The 16,274-nt window shown below is 48.3% G+C and overlaps 6 protein-coding genes across 6 annotated transcripts; 2 read left to right on the top strand and 4 right to left on the bottom strand.

Annotated features, from left to right (window-relative positions):
* Positions 1-162: 162 nt before the first annotated feature.
* On the bottom strand, positions 163-1,754 carry N7447_000884 (pex2/pex10/pex12 family protein; the record flags this gene model as incomplete). The annotated part of the gene is made up of 3 exons (XM_057225160.1): positions 163-1,053; positions 1,113-1,376; positions 1,446-1,754. 3 exons carry the CDS (start codon positions 1,752-1,754, stop codon positions 163-165), a joined length of 1,464 nt encoding a protein of 487 aa, XP_057089176.1.
* Positions 1,755-2,457: 703 nt separating this feature from the next.
* On the top strand, positions 2,458-4,097 carry N7447_000883 (aldehyde dehydrogenase family protein; the record flags this gene model as incomplete). The annotated part of the gene is made up of 4 exons (XM_057225159.1): positions 2,458-2,511; positions 2,589-2,658; positions 2,717-3,150; positions 3,207-4,097. 4 exons carry the CDS (start codon positions 2,458-2,460, stop codon positions 4,095-4,097), a joined length of 1,449 nt encoding a protein of 482 aa, XP_057089175.1.
* Positions 4,098-6,130: 2,033 nt separating this feature from the next.
* N7447_000882 (acid phosphatase PHOa) lies at positions 6,131-7,622 on the bottom strand (the record flags this gene model as incomplete). The annotated part of the gene is made up of 3 exons (XM_057225158.1): positions 6,131-7,250; positions 7,307-7,368; positions 7,437-7,622. The coding sequence occupies 3 exons, from the start codon at positions 7,620-7,622 to the stop codon at positions 6,131-6,133; spliced, it is 1,368 nt and encodes a 455-aa protein (XP_057089174.1).
* A 1,282-nt stretch (positions 7,623-8,904) lies between these two features.
* N7447_000881 (uncharacterized protein) lies at positions 8,905-9,326 on the bottom strand (the record flags this gene model as incomplete). Its single annotated transcript, XM_057225157.1, has 3 exons — positions 8,905-8,959; positions 9,028-9,172; positions 9,227-9,326. 3 exons carry the CDS (start codon positions 9,324-9,326, stop codon positions 8,905-8,907), a joined length of 300 nt encoding a protein of 99 aa, XP_057089173.1.
* A 658-nt stretch (positions 9,327-9,984) lies between these two features.
* N7447_000880 (putative importin 11) lies at positions 9,985-13,466 on the top strand (the record flags this gene model as incomplete). The annotated part of the gene is made up of 6 exons (XM_057225156.1): positions 9,985-10,313; positions 10,365-10,502; positions 10,550-11,565; positions 11,621-12,093; positions 12,145-12,333; positions 12,390-13,466. 6 exons carry the CDS (start codon positions 9,985-9,987, stop codon positions 13,464-13,466), a joined length of 3,222 nt encoding a protein of 1,073 aa, XP_057089172.1.
* Positions 13,467-14,289: 823 nt separating this feature from the next.
* exg1 (glucan 1,3-beta-glucosidase) lies at positions 14,290-15,673 on the bottom strand (the record flags this gene model as incomplete). The annotated part of the gene is made up of 3 exons (XM_057225155.1): positions 14,290-15,080; positions 15,132-15,511; positions 15,591-15,673. 3 exons carry the CDS (start codon positions 15,671-15,673, stop codon positions 14,290-14,292), a joined length of 1,254 nt encoding a protein of 417 aa, XP_057089171.1.
* Positions 15,674-16,274: the final 601 nt, after the last annotated feature.

Genomic DNA, 16,274 nt, shown 5'->3' with positions numbered 1-16,274 from the left:
GTTCAAGAATGGGTATCGTCAAATTTCTATCGGGGTTGCAAGTTGTATATGTACTGCGGCTACCCAGGTAATTGTATATTTATAAACAAGTTGGAGAAGAGAAGGCCAGTGTATGGCCCTAGGATCATCCGTAGTGTGAAGCGATGTGCCTAAGGGTCACTGTCAAGTTGAAGCCGGCTTTTGGTCCAAATCCTCGTTCGTATCTCTTGCGCCGTCGTCCTCTGTAAATTCTTTCTCAATAGTGGACCATTGCTCTGAATGCTGCAAGGCTTCATCAGCGCTGATCTCCTGCAACGGACTGGATTTGTCCGATGAGCTCTCCTGGTGAAGATCTGTCCCACGGGTCTCTCCATCTGGTTCCCCGTCAATGGCAAAGCCAACCATCTTCCCAGTGCCAGGCTGCGACCGTGCCTCTTCTAGCACATCGCCATTCCAAGGCTGGCATTTCTTGACAAGTTCACCACACCGGAGGCAAGACCATCCCTGGCCTTCTTCTGCTTCGACTTTCTGCACAATACAGACGAAGCAATAGATACAGCCGCAAGGGACAGTCTCGTATGGGTTTGCGATATCGGTTTGCGCCGATCCAATAATACCCCCCGACGCAGATGCTGCCATGGCATCGGCTTCTGACGTTGTGGTCGGGTTCTGATCGCGGTAGCAGATAGCACAGGTTCTTTCTGGGAGGAAAGCCAGCTCTCCTTGTTTTTCGGAATTCTCGTCGTCATCCCCGCTTGACCGAACAGAATTGACCATCTTATGCCAGGCACGGGTGATCCATCGCCGCCAGCGACCAATTCCAACAAGAGGGAGGAGGAAAAGAAGAAATTCGGTAAACGCATGCCAAACTAGTTGACGGTTTAGATATTCAAAGGATACTTCCCGGCTAGCCTGTGCCGATGGCGGAGTAAGACGGATGCGAAGGACGCGATCAACCAAGGTACGGTATCGGCCATTCACTAGAAATACCAGGAAAGAGACGAAGGCGGCAATTGAGTGCGATGTCGAGATCATGTCTGTTAGTCGCGACAGCATTCGGATGTCCTGTGATGGCTTTAAAATCTCAGTTAAGTAAAATGTTGCTAACAGAGAGTAATATGTCGGCAACTAACCTCATCATAGCCACCTTCTTGTCCGACCAACCAACTCTCCCACTTGTTCCAAGCATATCGCCCCCCCACCGTCAATAAGCCATATATACCCTTCTGCCATTTCGTCGGAGAAGAGTAAACAGGTCCTTTGCTTCGACTATCGGTATATTTGAGGCCTTGTAGTGCCGCACCGTATGATGCATTGTGATCCCATATTGATAGTTTAAAGAGGATAGCTCGTAACGCGAACAGAATCTCATTTGACCAATCTTCCCGCATTTGAGGCTATTATCATTGTCAGCCACCAGTTATCACAGCACCTCAGAGACTTATTCGCCAAGTATTCAAACATACCCCGAAGTATTTGAGGGCATCGCCGACCTGTCCCTTCATCAGACCAAGCAGCTCCTCGTCCAACAATTCAGCATCCACCTGGCCCACTCGAAATGCGGGGCGCGTACCATCCCGGCCTTTGACAGAATTCCATAACCGCCACCCCGAGCTGGGCAATCGATTCAATGGATATGGCAGACGCTGGACGGCGGCCGGGCTGATCGGTGAGGCCCGCTGCTGTGCTGCATTGCGGGCGCGTGCTTCGGCCTCACGCTGGCGACGACGTTCAAGAACGCGCTCTTGTGCAGCTGTGAAGTTTGTCGAACTCATCGCGAAATCATGACTTTATTGAAGATAGGAGGGAGCGGGTTGGGGATTCGTAAGAACACGGGGAAATGGGTCCCGGAGTTGCTCATCGTGCTCGGTTCCCCAGACGAAAGAGCCGAGGTATATCACGTGACTCTCTCTCTAATACCATTTTGGAAATTGTGAGTAGTGAAGATGAATATAAATTCGTAGTGATACAAGCAGGATTCTAATGTGTAGCTGACTACGGACTAGGTAGTATAACGTCGTGTTGGAAAGCGTCGGCTCGGCCCTCGGAGATGCCATTGACATGCAGAGTCAACTATAAAACTTTCCTGATGCATATGAGTCCCACTGGATTTTATCAAGGCATCCATGGCCAAAGCTTATCGTTGAATCAAAAGACGGTGAGTTGAAGCACTGGAAATTGATACAGATATCTAGGCATTCAACATAAGTCATTTTCAATTGATCCATGTAAGTCAGTTTGCTACCTGATTCGTACAATCTCAACCATATTGTCCAATCAAACCCATCAGAACTCATGTCGGAGCCTTTCCTTGCGTTTGGGTCCACGCAATAATGACTGGGTTTGAAATGGCGGCCAAATTGAAATGCTTCGCTGGCGGTTTTATAAATCAAACCATCATCCAGTGTTGAATCGGCCTTTGGTTAAATCTGTTCTTTTGCTTAGTTCATTATTGTCAAACTTGTCAAGCTAATCAGTATGGCTTCTACGGTGAATGAAACTATCGAGACTCGGCTGTTCATCAACGATGAGGTAAGGATCAACTACGCTTATTACCCCAGGATTGCTACATATATACCAACAACGCTTCTTAATACTGACCTTTCTAGTTCCGAGAATCGTCTAGTAGCAAAACATTCGAGGTGGTATATCCATACACCAAAGAGGTCGTTGCGCAAGGTGTGTCCTCTTCTCCCCAAAACCCAATATCATGCTAACGTATACTCTGTTGCCTAAGTCCAAGAAGCAGACATACAGGACGTAGAGGATGCTGTTAGTGCTGCCAACGCAGCTTTCCCCGCATGGCGAGATCTAGGCACCGAAAAGCGCGGCGCGTACCTGGGCAAACTATCCCAGCTCATTTTAGAATCAAACAACGAGCTGGCAAAGCTCGAGACACTCTCCACTGGCCGACCTATCTCGCAGTTCTTCGACGCTAGTTTCGCAGCTCAGTTCTTCGGGTACTTCGCTGGCGGCGGTTGGACCGTGCAGGGGACGGCCAGCCTCAACACGCCGGATCACTTGAATCTGACCGTCAAGCAACCATATGGTGTGGTGGCGCTTATCATCCCGTGGAACTTCCCGCTTATCATGTTTGCCTCGAAGATGGCATCGGCGCTGGCGGCAGGCAATACAGTTGTGCTGAAGAGCAGCGAGAAGGCGCCGTTGACGGTTTGTGAAATATCTTTGTTGTCTCACTTAACCATGCGAACTGACACTCTACACAGTCTCTCTATGTAGCCAAGCTGATTAAGAAAGCCGGCTTCCCTTCCGGAGTGGTCAACATCATCTCTGGCTTCGGCAATCCTACTGGAGCGGCGCTAGCCTCGCACATGACCGTCCGCTGTATCAGCTTCACCGGCTCCTCGGCAACGGGTCAGAAGATCCAGGCGGCAGCTGCAAAGTCAAATATGAAGCACGTACACATGGAGCTAGGCGGGAAGTCACCGGCGATTATCTTCGAAGACGCAGACCTGGAGACAGCTGTTGCGCAGACACAGTTCAGCATCCAGTTCAATAGTGGACAAGTGTGCTCGGCAAACTCACGGATCTATGTGCACGAGCCAGTGGCTAAACAATTCACTGAGCTGTTCCGTGAGAAATTTGCTGCTGTCCGGATGGGTGATCCCCTCGACCCTGCTACGTCGCATGGTCCGCAGATTGATGTGCTGCAGTATAACCGGATCAAAGGATACCTTGATATTGGGGAGAAGGATGGGACACTCAGTCTGGGTGGTGATGCAAATGACGGGTTCTTTGTGCGGCCGACTATTTTTGAGGGCGTTGCTGAAGATTCGCGGCTGATGCAAGAGGAGGTCTTTGGTCCGGTTGTCGCGATCAATACTTTTTCTACCGAGACTGAAGCGATTGAAAAGGCCAACAATTCAGAGTTTGGCCTGTACGCTGCTGTCTTTACCAAGGATATTGATCGCGCCGTTCGTTTGGCTAAGGCTCTGGATGCGGGTACTGTTGGGGTGAACTGCACTAGCCCGACGAATGCTCTGGATACTGCGTTTGGTGGACTCAAGATGAGTGGGAATGGCCGAGAGGGGCTTCTGTATAGCCTTGACAGTTTCCTTGAGACCAAGAGTATCTTGATCAAAACAGCACGTTTGTGATATATACCTGGTTTGGCCGAAGGCATGGTTGGCAATGGATGTTTGGTTTCGGGTTATAGAGAATCGAGTACAATAAATTATGCAAAATTACGTGACTCTACCAAAGAAGATCCAGTATTTACCAGTACCCAAAACCCAGAGGTATTCTATCAATGGCGTAAATTTAAGTCATCCCAGATCATACATGGAAAGGTCATTTTCACAAATTGAGCCTTTTCTCTCTTTCTGCCGTCTACCTACCTATAAAACTAAAAAGGATGAGAGAATATCTTCAAAAAACGAAAAAAAACAAATCTAGACAAAGTAACCGAAGAGATCGCTGAGATGACCACTGAAAAGGCATTACAAGGCTGTATAAGCGGCCAACCATCGTAGAAAAGTCTCTTGCACAAAGTATGCTTTTTTGCCGCTTTTTATCTCCCATTGGAATCTCAGCCTCACTATTTCGCTGTCTCTCTTATTCTACCTCGCTGTATACTCTTAGGACATCCCTACAAGCGTTTCGACTTATATTTTTAGCATTTAACGTTATATATTGCGCTTTATCGCTAGTATGCTATACATGGAAAAATCGTTTTCCGTATTTTGCGCATCGCTTATATGTATCCGTGGCAATGTTTATATTGAAATTGGCAACACACGGTCCTCATCTTCCCCTTGCCTCCACAAGACAAAGACAGATCATCTGATAGATGTCTTGTTTGCCAGACTTTGACTAGCTATTAGTCTAGCTTCTGGTTGTTTGTAGACAATCAATCTTTCTTCCTTCCTCTTTGCTCTGTCATATTCCAACCTTGCCCAAACCAACAGACTTGCCCGTTGAACCCTTCAAGGTACTAGATTTGCTCTTGTCGACAAGTTGGATGCGCAGCGCCTCTGCACCCACGCTCTCCTGCCCCGCAAGTGACATGCAGTATTGCTTGGCTGCATATACAACGAATGGACCTACAATGGTGCAAGACAGCCATTCACGACACTCTGGAACTTTGTGCGGATATTACGTAACAATTCTCACGTTGCGAACACTTGAATTGCAGGTTTCTGGGAACTCATTATACCCTCCCAATAAGCTCAAGGAGCTGGTTTTGTTCGGCAAAGTTCCCGTGGTCGTTAATAACAACAATGAACTGGATCATGAAGCGCCCAAATCATTCTCAGATGAAGACTACAAAAATATTACATCAGATCCCAAGCTTGACCACTTTTGGTCAGTCTTCTATCTGTCAAGTCCGCAGAATTTGTTGTTGTTTATCAAGTTCTTATGTCGCTATGCTGTTGTTTCTCACGTGGAAACTCTTCATGTAGTTGGGCGTTCCGGATCGGTATTTACATTCTCAGATGTTCAAGCTCCTCGCTTAGAAAGATTGAAAAGTCTCTCGCTTTGTCTTGACAATGATGACTGCCTCTCAGGGATTTTGAATTTCGAGATCTGGGACTGCCTGCAAAAGCACGAAGAGAGTCTTGACATCGATATCTTCGAATGAATAGAAAAAACCACAGTAATAGTCCCGGCTATTTTGGTCTTCTTCGTGAGTTTGCGAAGCTTAGGCATCTGTCTGTTCAATCTGACATCCTCCTGGGTGGTTGCTACGACTTACTTGTGCCCTTTTCCTTGCAAGACACATTACCATCAACAATACAAGCTCTCAAGCTGTATGACAGCGAACTCCCGATCTAATTCCTGACCTACCCGATCAACTGCAAAAGTTAGTGGGGGACAGCAAAGATCAATACGGCGGTCATGTCTACCATCAGAGATGTTATGGTTTAGTCTCAGTATTTCCTTTCAGTAGTCTTTCAATAGGAACAGCAATGTCAGAATGAAAACGCATTTCAGTTCATAGCTAAAAATCAAGATATTGGCCTCCAGATAGAGATTGCTTTTTCTGTTTCACATCTCCAAAATTTGGAGAAAACTTTCCTTCCTAGTCAATTGGGACCGCGTCTGCAAGTTATCGGATGATAAAGAACCATCGGACCACAACCACAGCCACACCCAGCTGAGCAGTAAGAATAATTGAAGAGCAGCTTAATCAGAAGGTGTAGACAGCGATGGCCAGCAGGACTCCGAGCACGACAGTAGAGATGGGAGCCTTGGCAGAAACGCCAGTGTTCTTGTGACTAGAATCATCCGCTGTAGAGTTGGACTTGGTCTTCAAGTCGGTCTCGTTTGCCCGCTTGGCGGTGACCTTATCGTTGTAGTGGATCTTGGCGTTCCAGGGGTACGGCTTGGTGTCGTACGACGGCTCCAGGTGTCCATAGGTTTTCTTGACGATATCCAGGATACCGTGACCGGCGGAGCACTTCTCATTGCTATCGGTGATAGGGACCGGCCACTTGGCCTCAAACTTGGAGGTATTACCAGTGGATGTGTCCCCAATTGACAAGGGACCAGGGTAGGTCTGATTGAGCGTGAGGTGGGTGGTGTCGACCTCGTAGTTGACGTAACCGGTCTTGTTGGCGACAATCTCGAAGAGGTTGGCACCGCAATCCCAGCGTCCCAGGGAAGGAAGACCCCAGTTGGCGGAGACACTGGCAATGCTAGAGTAGTGAGTGTAGAAGGTATCATCCTTGGTACCCTTGAGGTGTTCAGGAACGGCGCCACCAACGAGAACGCTGAAGACACGGTTGTCGCCCGTGTAGGTTTCATCTTCATCGAAGGTCAGAAGGAGAAGAGTGTCGTTGTAGAAGTACTCGTTCTCGAGCAATTTGGCCACCCAAGGACGCTCCCACTTGGCAGCGAAAGTGATGCTGGTATCATGCGCATCGTTGGTCATGTTAGGAGTGATAAACGCCCACTGAGGAAGCTTCTTGTCCCGGAGATCATTTTCGAAGTCATCAAAGCTCTTGATAGAACGTAGACGAGTGTCGTTGGCCGCGACAGAGTCGTAAAGCACCATCGGGTTGTGCTTTCGAACGTAATCAGGCTTGTAAGTTTCCTGGTTGGAATAATTGTAGCCCTGGAAACCGGCATAGGGAATGTGCTCCTGGTATTCAGCCCACGTGATGTGCTTGGTATCAAGCACATCAGCAATGGAGGAAACGTTCTCGGGGGCCTGATTGAAGTCGTCGTTATCCATTCCAAACGTGTCACCGCCAGCGGCAGCGCAGTAGTTGGGCTCGGATGGATGGGTGACAGCATAGTAGTTGGTCCTAAAGAGCATCAGAATGGGTCATCTTAATCATATCCAAGGTCACTGGAAACGTACAGCAGAATACCCTGAGAAGCAAGCCATTGCATGTTGGTATCCGCGGCGGCTTTGTCATAGTCCTGTGAGCCTGTTAATCACGCCTCGGGTCTTCTATGTATTGGAGATGCTTTGGGGATTTGTCACATACAATGTTCTCCAGCCAGACTTGATAAAAACGATCAAAAGCCAAGCCCTTGACATTCGAAACAGTGACTTCCGGCTTGGTTGTTGCGGCAGCCGCATGAATCTCCGCCAGAGAGGGCTCAGTAGTAGTAGCTGTCTTAGCGGCTGCCAGAGCAGTCACTCCCACCAGAACCGCGAGAACGGCCTTCATATTGACGGATCAGAAAATCAAAGATTGAAATAATTGACGGACTGAGAAGGCAATCTGAGAAAGACGAAGGTAAGAAAGAAGGAGAGAAGAAAGGAGAAAGATGACAGAATTGTCTAGCGATTTTATGGAAAGGGTGTCACTACACGTGCTTCTTACAATTGCTCGGAAATAAAACAAGATATACCTGACCGGTACGTGAGTTACTGTGCTTTGACCAGGGTTGCTCAAGTCTCACGTGGGTACTGTGTCCCTGATGTTGAATTGATGTTTAGAGTGTTGTTTGTACGACGTTGGCACATGTCACAGCGGGGCCCTCTGATTGGCTGGTACGTACAGGGGTACTTAATGAGGGTTCGCGCCAAGACTAAAACGAATGCTTAGCTGAGTCCATGGCCCCTCACTAAGCTTGGACGGTAAAAAATTCTGGACATAGTCCTTCATATAACATGTATATATACTCCGTTGATGTATAGAATATACAGTAAATATGTAAGAGATGAAGCCTACCCCCTTTTTCTTTTTGTAATTTCTGTCAACAAGATCCAATTGAAGTGGAGACTTATCGGACGCTAGCCCATATGGTTTTCTGGAGAAAACCCTGGTCGGGCTAAGCATCCGAGTCAGCTTCCTCGGGACGCTTAGTGAGTGGGGAACGCGTGCCCAGGCAAATCACTGAGCTTGGCCTAGGGGCGTGCTGAGCTTCACCCAATGATCAAAAGGTCATTGACAATAGATAAACACGCAAATAAAGGATCTAGGAGCGGAAGAAACCACGCATATGTAGGTATTTTATGTAGGTATATCGCAAGGGTACCCGTGGGCATGCATGTTATACAGGGCTGACATATCATGTGTCATATGATCACTTTAGAACTGCCTAGTAGGGCAATTTCTCGCCTGAGTAGTTGTCGGAGGTTACAATTAAAGCCAGCGGCCATTTTGAGAAGAGCTGGAGAATAAGAATTCCCGAGCAAATGATTGGAATGAACATTCTCTGTGAATTTCATAAAAGAAAGCTCATGTGCTATCTATCTAGATGAGGTTACACCCCTGTTCGGGGTTGGGGATTTCGAAATTGTATCCATTATACTAGTCAGGAAGGTGACATTAGTGAGGCTCATTACTATGCCTATCTAGGGCTGCCTAAATCGGGCGTAGGTTCTTGAATATTTAATGAGAATCCTATTATACAGGTCATCAGGTATCATTTTTGTATATTTTTACTGGGAAATCCTCCGACGCTTCCTATTCTGGCTTAGAGTCTCCTACCACGGTTCTCAGTTTAGATCTTGTCTTCTGGGCCGCCAATACCCTCGAACTGACCTGCCCTGGCGAGTCTAGAAGGGACGGAATGTGAACAATGTGAACAGTGGATAGATATCTCACAGAGCAGTGCATGGCTTACCTGTTGCGGTCATCGCGGGTGCCACCCTCATCCTCCGGGATTACAAGGCGATCGCTGCCAGAGGAGGCTGAGCCAGGGCCATACTTCACACCTGTGGGTTGAGAGAATCGTTGGTTGACCATTTCGTCAACACCAGACTCGACAGCTTGTATGGCTGTTAGTAAAAACAGTTTCACTGAAGTCTAGCTTCCCTACCTACTTGAGTCACTCTTCTTGCCGAGACCCTGCTTGGCCTGGTAGGAGTTGAGGTCCCTCTCCGCGTTGAGGGTGACCTGGTTCAATTCTTCGGTGCGAGGCATGTTATTTGTCTTAACGTTGCAGTATATGTAGGTAGTTCTGATGGATGTTTGAGGTAAATTTGAGCCTTTAAGTTGCTATCCATTGAGCTGAATTGCGCTTTATATACATCGCTCTGGATCCTCTCCACATCCACATCATATCTACTTCACTTCATGTGGAAAATTGTAGTTGCATCATGCTACATCATACGTATGTCACGAGGAAGATGGAAAACGTTGTATGTTGCAGGTAAACAGAAATTTTTGCTTGAAGACCTGAAATTCATCGATTCTAGATTAATCACACTCCAAGCTTCCAAGGTTGGAAGTTAGTTGAGGCTGACTTCACCGTCTCCACTGCCCAGGGGAAACATCAAGAGCCCTAGGAACAGATCTGAATCGGGACTGAAGCTAGGGTCCAGCCCTAGGGTTTGGCGGGACCGGAGTATAGATTATCCGGAGGCGGGGAGTTTATGCTGGAGAGGGACCTCGGGAGCTCCGACGAGACATGTCAGTCCTCTAATCAATCAGCACCTTGGAATTCGCGTCGAGCTCCCTTTCATGAATGTCTAGTGACACAGGGCACATCAGTGAAACTCTGATCTGGTGCTTGTATTAGCAGAACTAGGCTTTATAGGTCTTTTTTTCACGCGTCGATCAACTCTGCTAGCTATTCGCCATGGCCTTTGCCATCGAAGCACAGGGTGAGACCAACCCGCTCACCCCGCAGAATGTGCTCAATACGCTAGTTCTTGCAGCAAGCTCGTCTCAGCAGCAAGTTCGAACAGGCACTGAACAGCTCCAGAACTGGGAGAAACAGGGCATGTACTACTCTTTTCTACAGGTATCATTTAACAGTCTTGGTTGCCCTTCCGTTTCACCTAATAACACATTTTACAACACACAGGAAGTCTTTCTTGATCACTCCGTACCGAATGAAGTTCGCTATCTCGCTATCATCCAACTCAAGAATGGTATCGATAAATACTGGCGCAAGACAGCACCAAAGTATGTTATCGGAATATAGCTAAGATGAGGGCATGCTAACACTGATAAAAGTGCGATCAAACCGGAAGAAAAGGAGCATATCAAGACCCGGGCCCTTGAGGCAGGAATCGTTGAACCTGCACCGCTGTTGGCTCTCCATAACTCGCTGATGATTGCCAAAATCATGCGATTTGAGTTTCCTCATGACTGGTAAGGCATGCTGCAGCTATTTGTCTTCTCATTCTAATTTCGAGCAGGCCCGATGCTATCTCGTACATCATTTCCTCACTCCGATCCTCTGTTCAACCTGGAGCAAATCCACTCCAACTTCCCCGAACTCTCCTCATATTGCTACAAATAGTCAAGGAATTATCCACGGCACGAATTCAACGAACGCGACACAATCTTCAGTCTGCATCGCCTGAGATATTCCAGTTACTGGGAGGCATCTATGTCGATAAAGTCAATCAATGGGGCGCGATACTGGAGCAGGGTGGTGCGGGCGAGGGGGAGTTGCTGGAGACGCTCGAATTGAGCTTGGTCGCTCTTAAGGTCCTCAGGCGCCTGATAATTGCTGGCTTTGAACACCCGAGTCGCAGCCAAGAAGTACAGAGTTTCTGGGTGCTGACGCATTCGCACTTCAGCAAATTCCATTCTCTTGTGGACGGGTCTACCAATCTACCCGAGCCAATTCATCGGGCTATCGAGAAACATTTGCTGCAGATGTCGAAGTTGCATGTTGAAATGGCCAAAACACACGCCGCGTCTTTCGCGTTGCTGCCAGACAGTATCTCGCTCGTCAAGTCGTATTGGTCATTAGTCATCACACTCGGCGAGAAGTATGACAGCCTTGGCGCTGGAGGCGAAGATGAAGGGAAATCCTTGACTGAGAAGACCGGCCTCCGGGCTCTTCTCTTGATTCGTGCGTGCGCAAAGATGGCGTTCAACCCTGCTCAGAGTTTCAAATATCAGACACCGGAAGACAAGGAGGAGCGGAAACAATCTGTTCAGCTCGTCAAAACCCAACTATTTACCGAAGAATTTGTGATCAATGTCATGGAGCTACTCGTCACGCAATTCTTCAGGTTCCGCAAGATCGATTTCCAAGACTGGGAAGAAGAACCAGAGGACTGGGAGAAGCGAGAGGAAGAGAACTCTGACGCTTGGGAATTCTCAATCCGTTCATGCTCGGAGAAACTGTTCCTTGATCTTGTGATTCACTTCAAGGATTTGCTGATTCCACGTTTGCTGACCGTATTCTATACCTTCGCAAGTAAGTTATTGATGAGCCATATAAAGTGTGCGCGACTCTAATATTTATACTACAGGCACCGACAACCACAATGTGCTGCTGAAAGACTCGCTCTATTCTGCCATCGGCTTGGCTGCGGCCAGTCTTGAACAACACCTGGACTTCAACGCATTCTTGGAGCATACCTTAGTTGCTGAGGTCCAGTCTCAGGAACCAGAGTACAAACTTCTGAGGAGAAGAATTGCACTCGTACTTGGCCAATGGGTTCCGGTTAAGGGGAGTGAACTGAACATGAATGCAATTTACCAGATCTTCCAGCATTTGCTCGGCAAGCATGATCCTTTGAACGACCTGGTCGTCCGCATCACCGCCGGTCGACAACTCCGGAGTGTACTTGACTCATACGAATTTTCGCCTGAAGCATTCATGTCATTTGCGCCTAATATCTTGGAGAGTCTCATGTCTCTCGTTCAAGAAGTAGAATCATCGGATACGAAGATGGGGCTTTTGGAGACGGTTCGCATGGTGGTGGTCAAAATGGAAGATCATGTAAGTTGTTGCCTCGTTTCCATTGGTGGGCTGCATAACTCATAATATTAGATCACTCCCTTCTCCGATCGAATCATCTCTTTACTTCCACCATTGTGGGAAAGCTCTGGCGAAGAGCACTTGATGAAACAAGCCATTTTGACTTTGCTGTCATCTCTGATCCAGTCGCTGGGACAGGAGTCTGTGAGATATCACTCTCTCATTCTTCCCCTGATCCAAAGCTCCGTAGAACCCGGCTCGGTAAGCCCCCTGTGAATCATGCTGCACATATCAACCAAGCCTAACCTTTTGCCAAGGATACCATCGTTTACCTTCTAGACGAGGCACTGGATCTCTGGCATGCCATAATTCAGGCTACGCCATCTCCTGCCTCGCCAGAAATCATATCGCTCCTCCCGTCTTTGTTCCCCATTCTCGAAGCGGCAACCGATAGTACCCCGCAGGCTATCCATATCCTTGAATCCTATGTGTTCCTTGCGCCACAGGATATTCTCAGTGACCGTTTCCGCTTCCAAATAATGGTAATCCTTGAATCACTGCTCAAATCTACAACCAAGCAACGCCTCGGTGTGATACCTCGCCTTGTTGACTTAATCCTTCGCGGTGCTGAGACTGTCGACGGCGGCAGCGAAGCAACTTATGGCGTCATTTCCCAATCCCTTCTAGACAGCTCCCTCCTTGCCTCCCTGTTAGAAGGCCTTTACTCTGCCTACGAAGCGAGTCAGACATCTGGCCCAAACAGAAAGTCGTCACCGGTGGTAGGTGTCGTCGAGAGCGACTACTACTCTGTGCTAGCCCGCCTTGCACTGGCCAGCCCTACCATTCTAGCCTCATCAGTCGCCGCCGCGACCAATTCATCCGAAGAACAATCTCTGACCTGGATCATGACCGAATGGTTTTCGCACTACGACAATATTGGCAGCATTAACCAAAAGAAACTCCATGTACTTGCCCTCACCCAACTCTTGGCCCTACAAGGAGCGCCACTCGATCCGTCTCTCCCCCCTCCACCCCCTGCCTACATTCTCGCCCACCTACAATCATACCTTAGTGTATGGACGGATCTCATCACCGAGTTGGCAGACGGCAGCACTGACCCCAATGCCGATTATTTGGTCTGCTGGAACGCACCACCCGGGACAGAAACCGCGATGCCAGAAAGTACCCAAGAGGTCGAATCGCCTGAGATAGTTCGTCGCCGTGACTGGCAGTCTGGGGATGCAATCCATCGCTTCATGATCCGAGACTTTGTGCGCCATCGTCTGCAAGAGGTCATTGCTGGCTGTGGTGGGGCGCAGCGGTTCCAGGATGAGTGGCTAGTCAACGTCGACACCGAAGTCGTTGCGGCGTTCGGAGCACTTGGTTTGCTCTGAGTTAAGGAAGAGGACTTTTCCCACTTTGATATTGGCATAAGCATATCTTTCATTTGCATTACCACCATTCTGTTGTACATGCTTATTGCACCCCCATATTGTTCCATTTGCATGACCGCCAGGTCCATCCATACCTTTTCCACTTTTAGCATCCTCGGAATCCCAGCTACATACCCAATCCATAAGATCCTTTCTCAAAGCTTATCGTAATCACTGAATAATAGATCTTCCATGGGGCTTCGATTCGTACACATTGCGAACGCACGTTGGGATTCAGGGCCAGGAAGGTGTTCCCTGTGTCACTTTTCTTTTCTTTCCTGGCACTATGGTGTACAATTATTTTGCTTCTCGCAAGAGAAGAGGAGACAAAAAAATAAAACCAAGGCCTTACCAATACACATCCTACTCCAGAAAGTTTTAGGGACATTCTAACGCCATGAGTAATAAAGTTAAGGTTACACCCCCGGTAAGCTCCATTCCACATGTACCGAACCTTCCAAGGTTGGGAGTTTACCAAAGTAAAACTGCCCACGTGGCTACTTAGTTATCCTTCAAGGGGAAGAGAAAAGCATCCCAAACCAAAGAATATCAGTTGGATTCTTGGTTTCATAACGTAACCTGGAAACCCTAAAAATAAAGTACAATATAACTCCTTGCGGAAATAACTTGCTTAATGCAAGGCCAAAAACCAATTAAGCAATATGAATCCGGTCGGGACAAACAGGTGGACAAAAGAAACCCCAAAACACGTTAAAATCAGAGGAATGCTCCATGCGACATTTGAGAACCAATAAGAGCAAAAAAGGTACATAACTGATAACGCTCAGCATTGGCCGGGGAATTTACGGCTAGTGACAGGGTTGGGGAAGACACCAGCAGCGATCTGCTGTTGCATGTCCCACTCAGGAGCACCCTCGGTCTTCCAGGTCCAGTAGAGCCAACCGGTACCCTTCTCATAGGCATCGAGCTGACCTTCGATGAAGCGACGGAGGTTGTTTCGGTCATCATCAGACATAGCAGCCACGGATCCCGTAGACTTGCCCTCACAGCTGCCGATATGATTGCTACCGGAGAAAGTACCATCGTAGCGGGCACCGATACCCTTTCCGTTCAGGTACTTGGCACAGTCGGTCATGGCACCAGTCCACTCACCAACAACAGTCCACTTATCAGAGGTCTGAACGTGGTCTTTGCCAAAGCTGCACACGTTGTTGACATGGGATTGGGTGTCCATGGCGAGAAGACCGCTGTCAAACACTTCGTAGTGGTGGGTGTCCATCATCACATACCAGACACCGGTAGACTCGCTCATGAAGCCGTTCCATGATTCAGTAGGGACGAAACCGTCATGCAGGACGAGCGTGGTGTCCTGGCTTGACTTTCGGATACGGCCCCATGAGTCGTAGTAGTATTGTCTCAGGCCATCCTGGCTCACTCCACCTGGGATGCTTGGCTCATTCAAAGCCTCGATGGCAGTCACGACGTCTCCGTCGTCTTTGTAGCGCTCGGCAAGAGCCTCGAGGGCATCCTTGGTGCTTTCAACAGTATTACCCTGTTGCCATGTAATAGCGCCGCGCTTTCCACTGTTGTCAAAGCCATTTTGAGAGCCAGGGGCTGCGTTGTTGGTCAGTGATTGTCATATAGTATATAGATGTGGAAACGTACCTCCGTGCAAGTCAAGCATGACCTTGAGACCGGCGGAACGAGCCCAGCCGATGGCCTGATCGAGATACTCAAGCTGACCATTAACGTATGGGTCACCATCCAGGTGCTTCAGGGCCCAGTATCCAACAGGGATTCTGACATGGTTCATTCCTGCGCTGGCGATTTGGGTGAAGTCGTCGGCAGTAATGAAGCTGCTCCAATGGTCGGAGAGCACAGAGCGACATTGGTCCCCACCCAAAGTCGCACACAGCGACCACTCATCAACAGCAGAATCGCCAACTGCGTCAAAGATGGATGGAGTAATCCAGGGCTCTAATACCAGCCAACCACCGAGGTTGACACCCCGGACTTTGTTGGCACCATAGTCGAAATTTAGACTACTATACACCGATGTATGTCAGTATGTGTATAGGGCCGGGTACGAGTGGACTGTAGTACTGATCGAGAGGTACCACTTACACTGCGGGCGAGGCCTGCACCAAGGCTGCCAATAAAGACAACCCTAGCAGAGACTTCTGCGAGAACTTGGACATGGAGGGCATATTGAACACCCTAACTTGGTCAGATCCAGAAAATCAAGAGGCTGGGGTTGAAAGATGAAAAACGAGGAATGAAGTATGAGGAATGATTAGATTCGAGTTGAATGCCTGGAGATCAGCTGTTATAAGTAACTCAATGATGGATGGCCGATCAGGTGGCCGGATGCAAGCAAACGGAAGGTTACTTGGGCAAGAACGGAAGTGCCCACGGGGCAGGACAATTGAAGCAAGAATAACCTGTTGTAGATTCTTCTTCTGAATCAAGGAAAAGGTGGACGAAAACAGTGGTGGGTCGGAGTATCCCTGGGTTTACGTATTATAAAGGCACCAAGGCCTTGGCCTCTCGGTATATCGGGAAGCAGCTATGATGCCCGTGGGAAGGAGTTTCAATGTGGGGACAAAATGTCTTTGACTTCCTCATTTGGTCTTTTCTATAACTTCCAAGATAATCCGGGGTATACTCCACTACCCTAGTTATGTCCCCTTTGCTGATTTCAACTTAATTCTCATCTGGTCTAGACATATCGCTACATGCTCAACGGGAAAAGTGTCAACTATTGTTTGCAGCAGATCTCACATTCCCTGATGTGATGCTGATCGGCGC

Source organism: Penicillium robsamsonii, assembly GCF_028829455.1.
Source record: "Penicillium robsamsonii strain IBT 29466 chromosome Unknown utg000001l_segment0_segment0, whole genome shotgun sequence".
Classification (NCBI taxonomy): domain Eukaryota; kingdom Fungi; phylum Ascomycota; class Eurotiomycetes; order Eurotiales; family Aspergillaceae; genus Penicillium; species Penicillium robsamsonii.
This window is presented reverse-complemented; position numbering and strand designations above follow the sequence as displayed.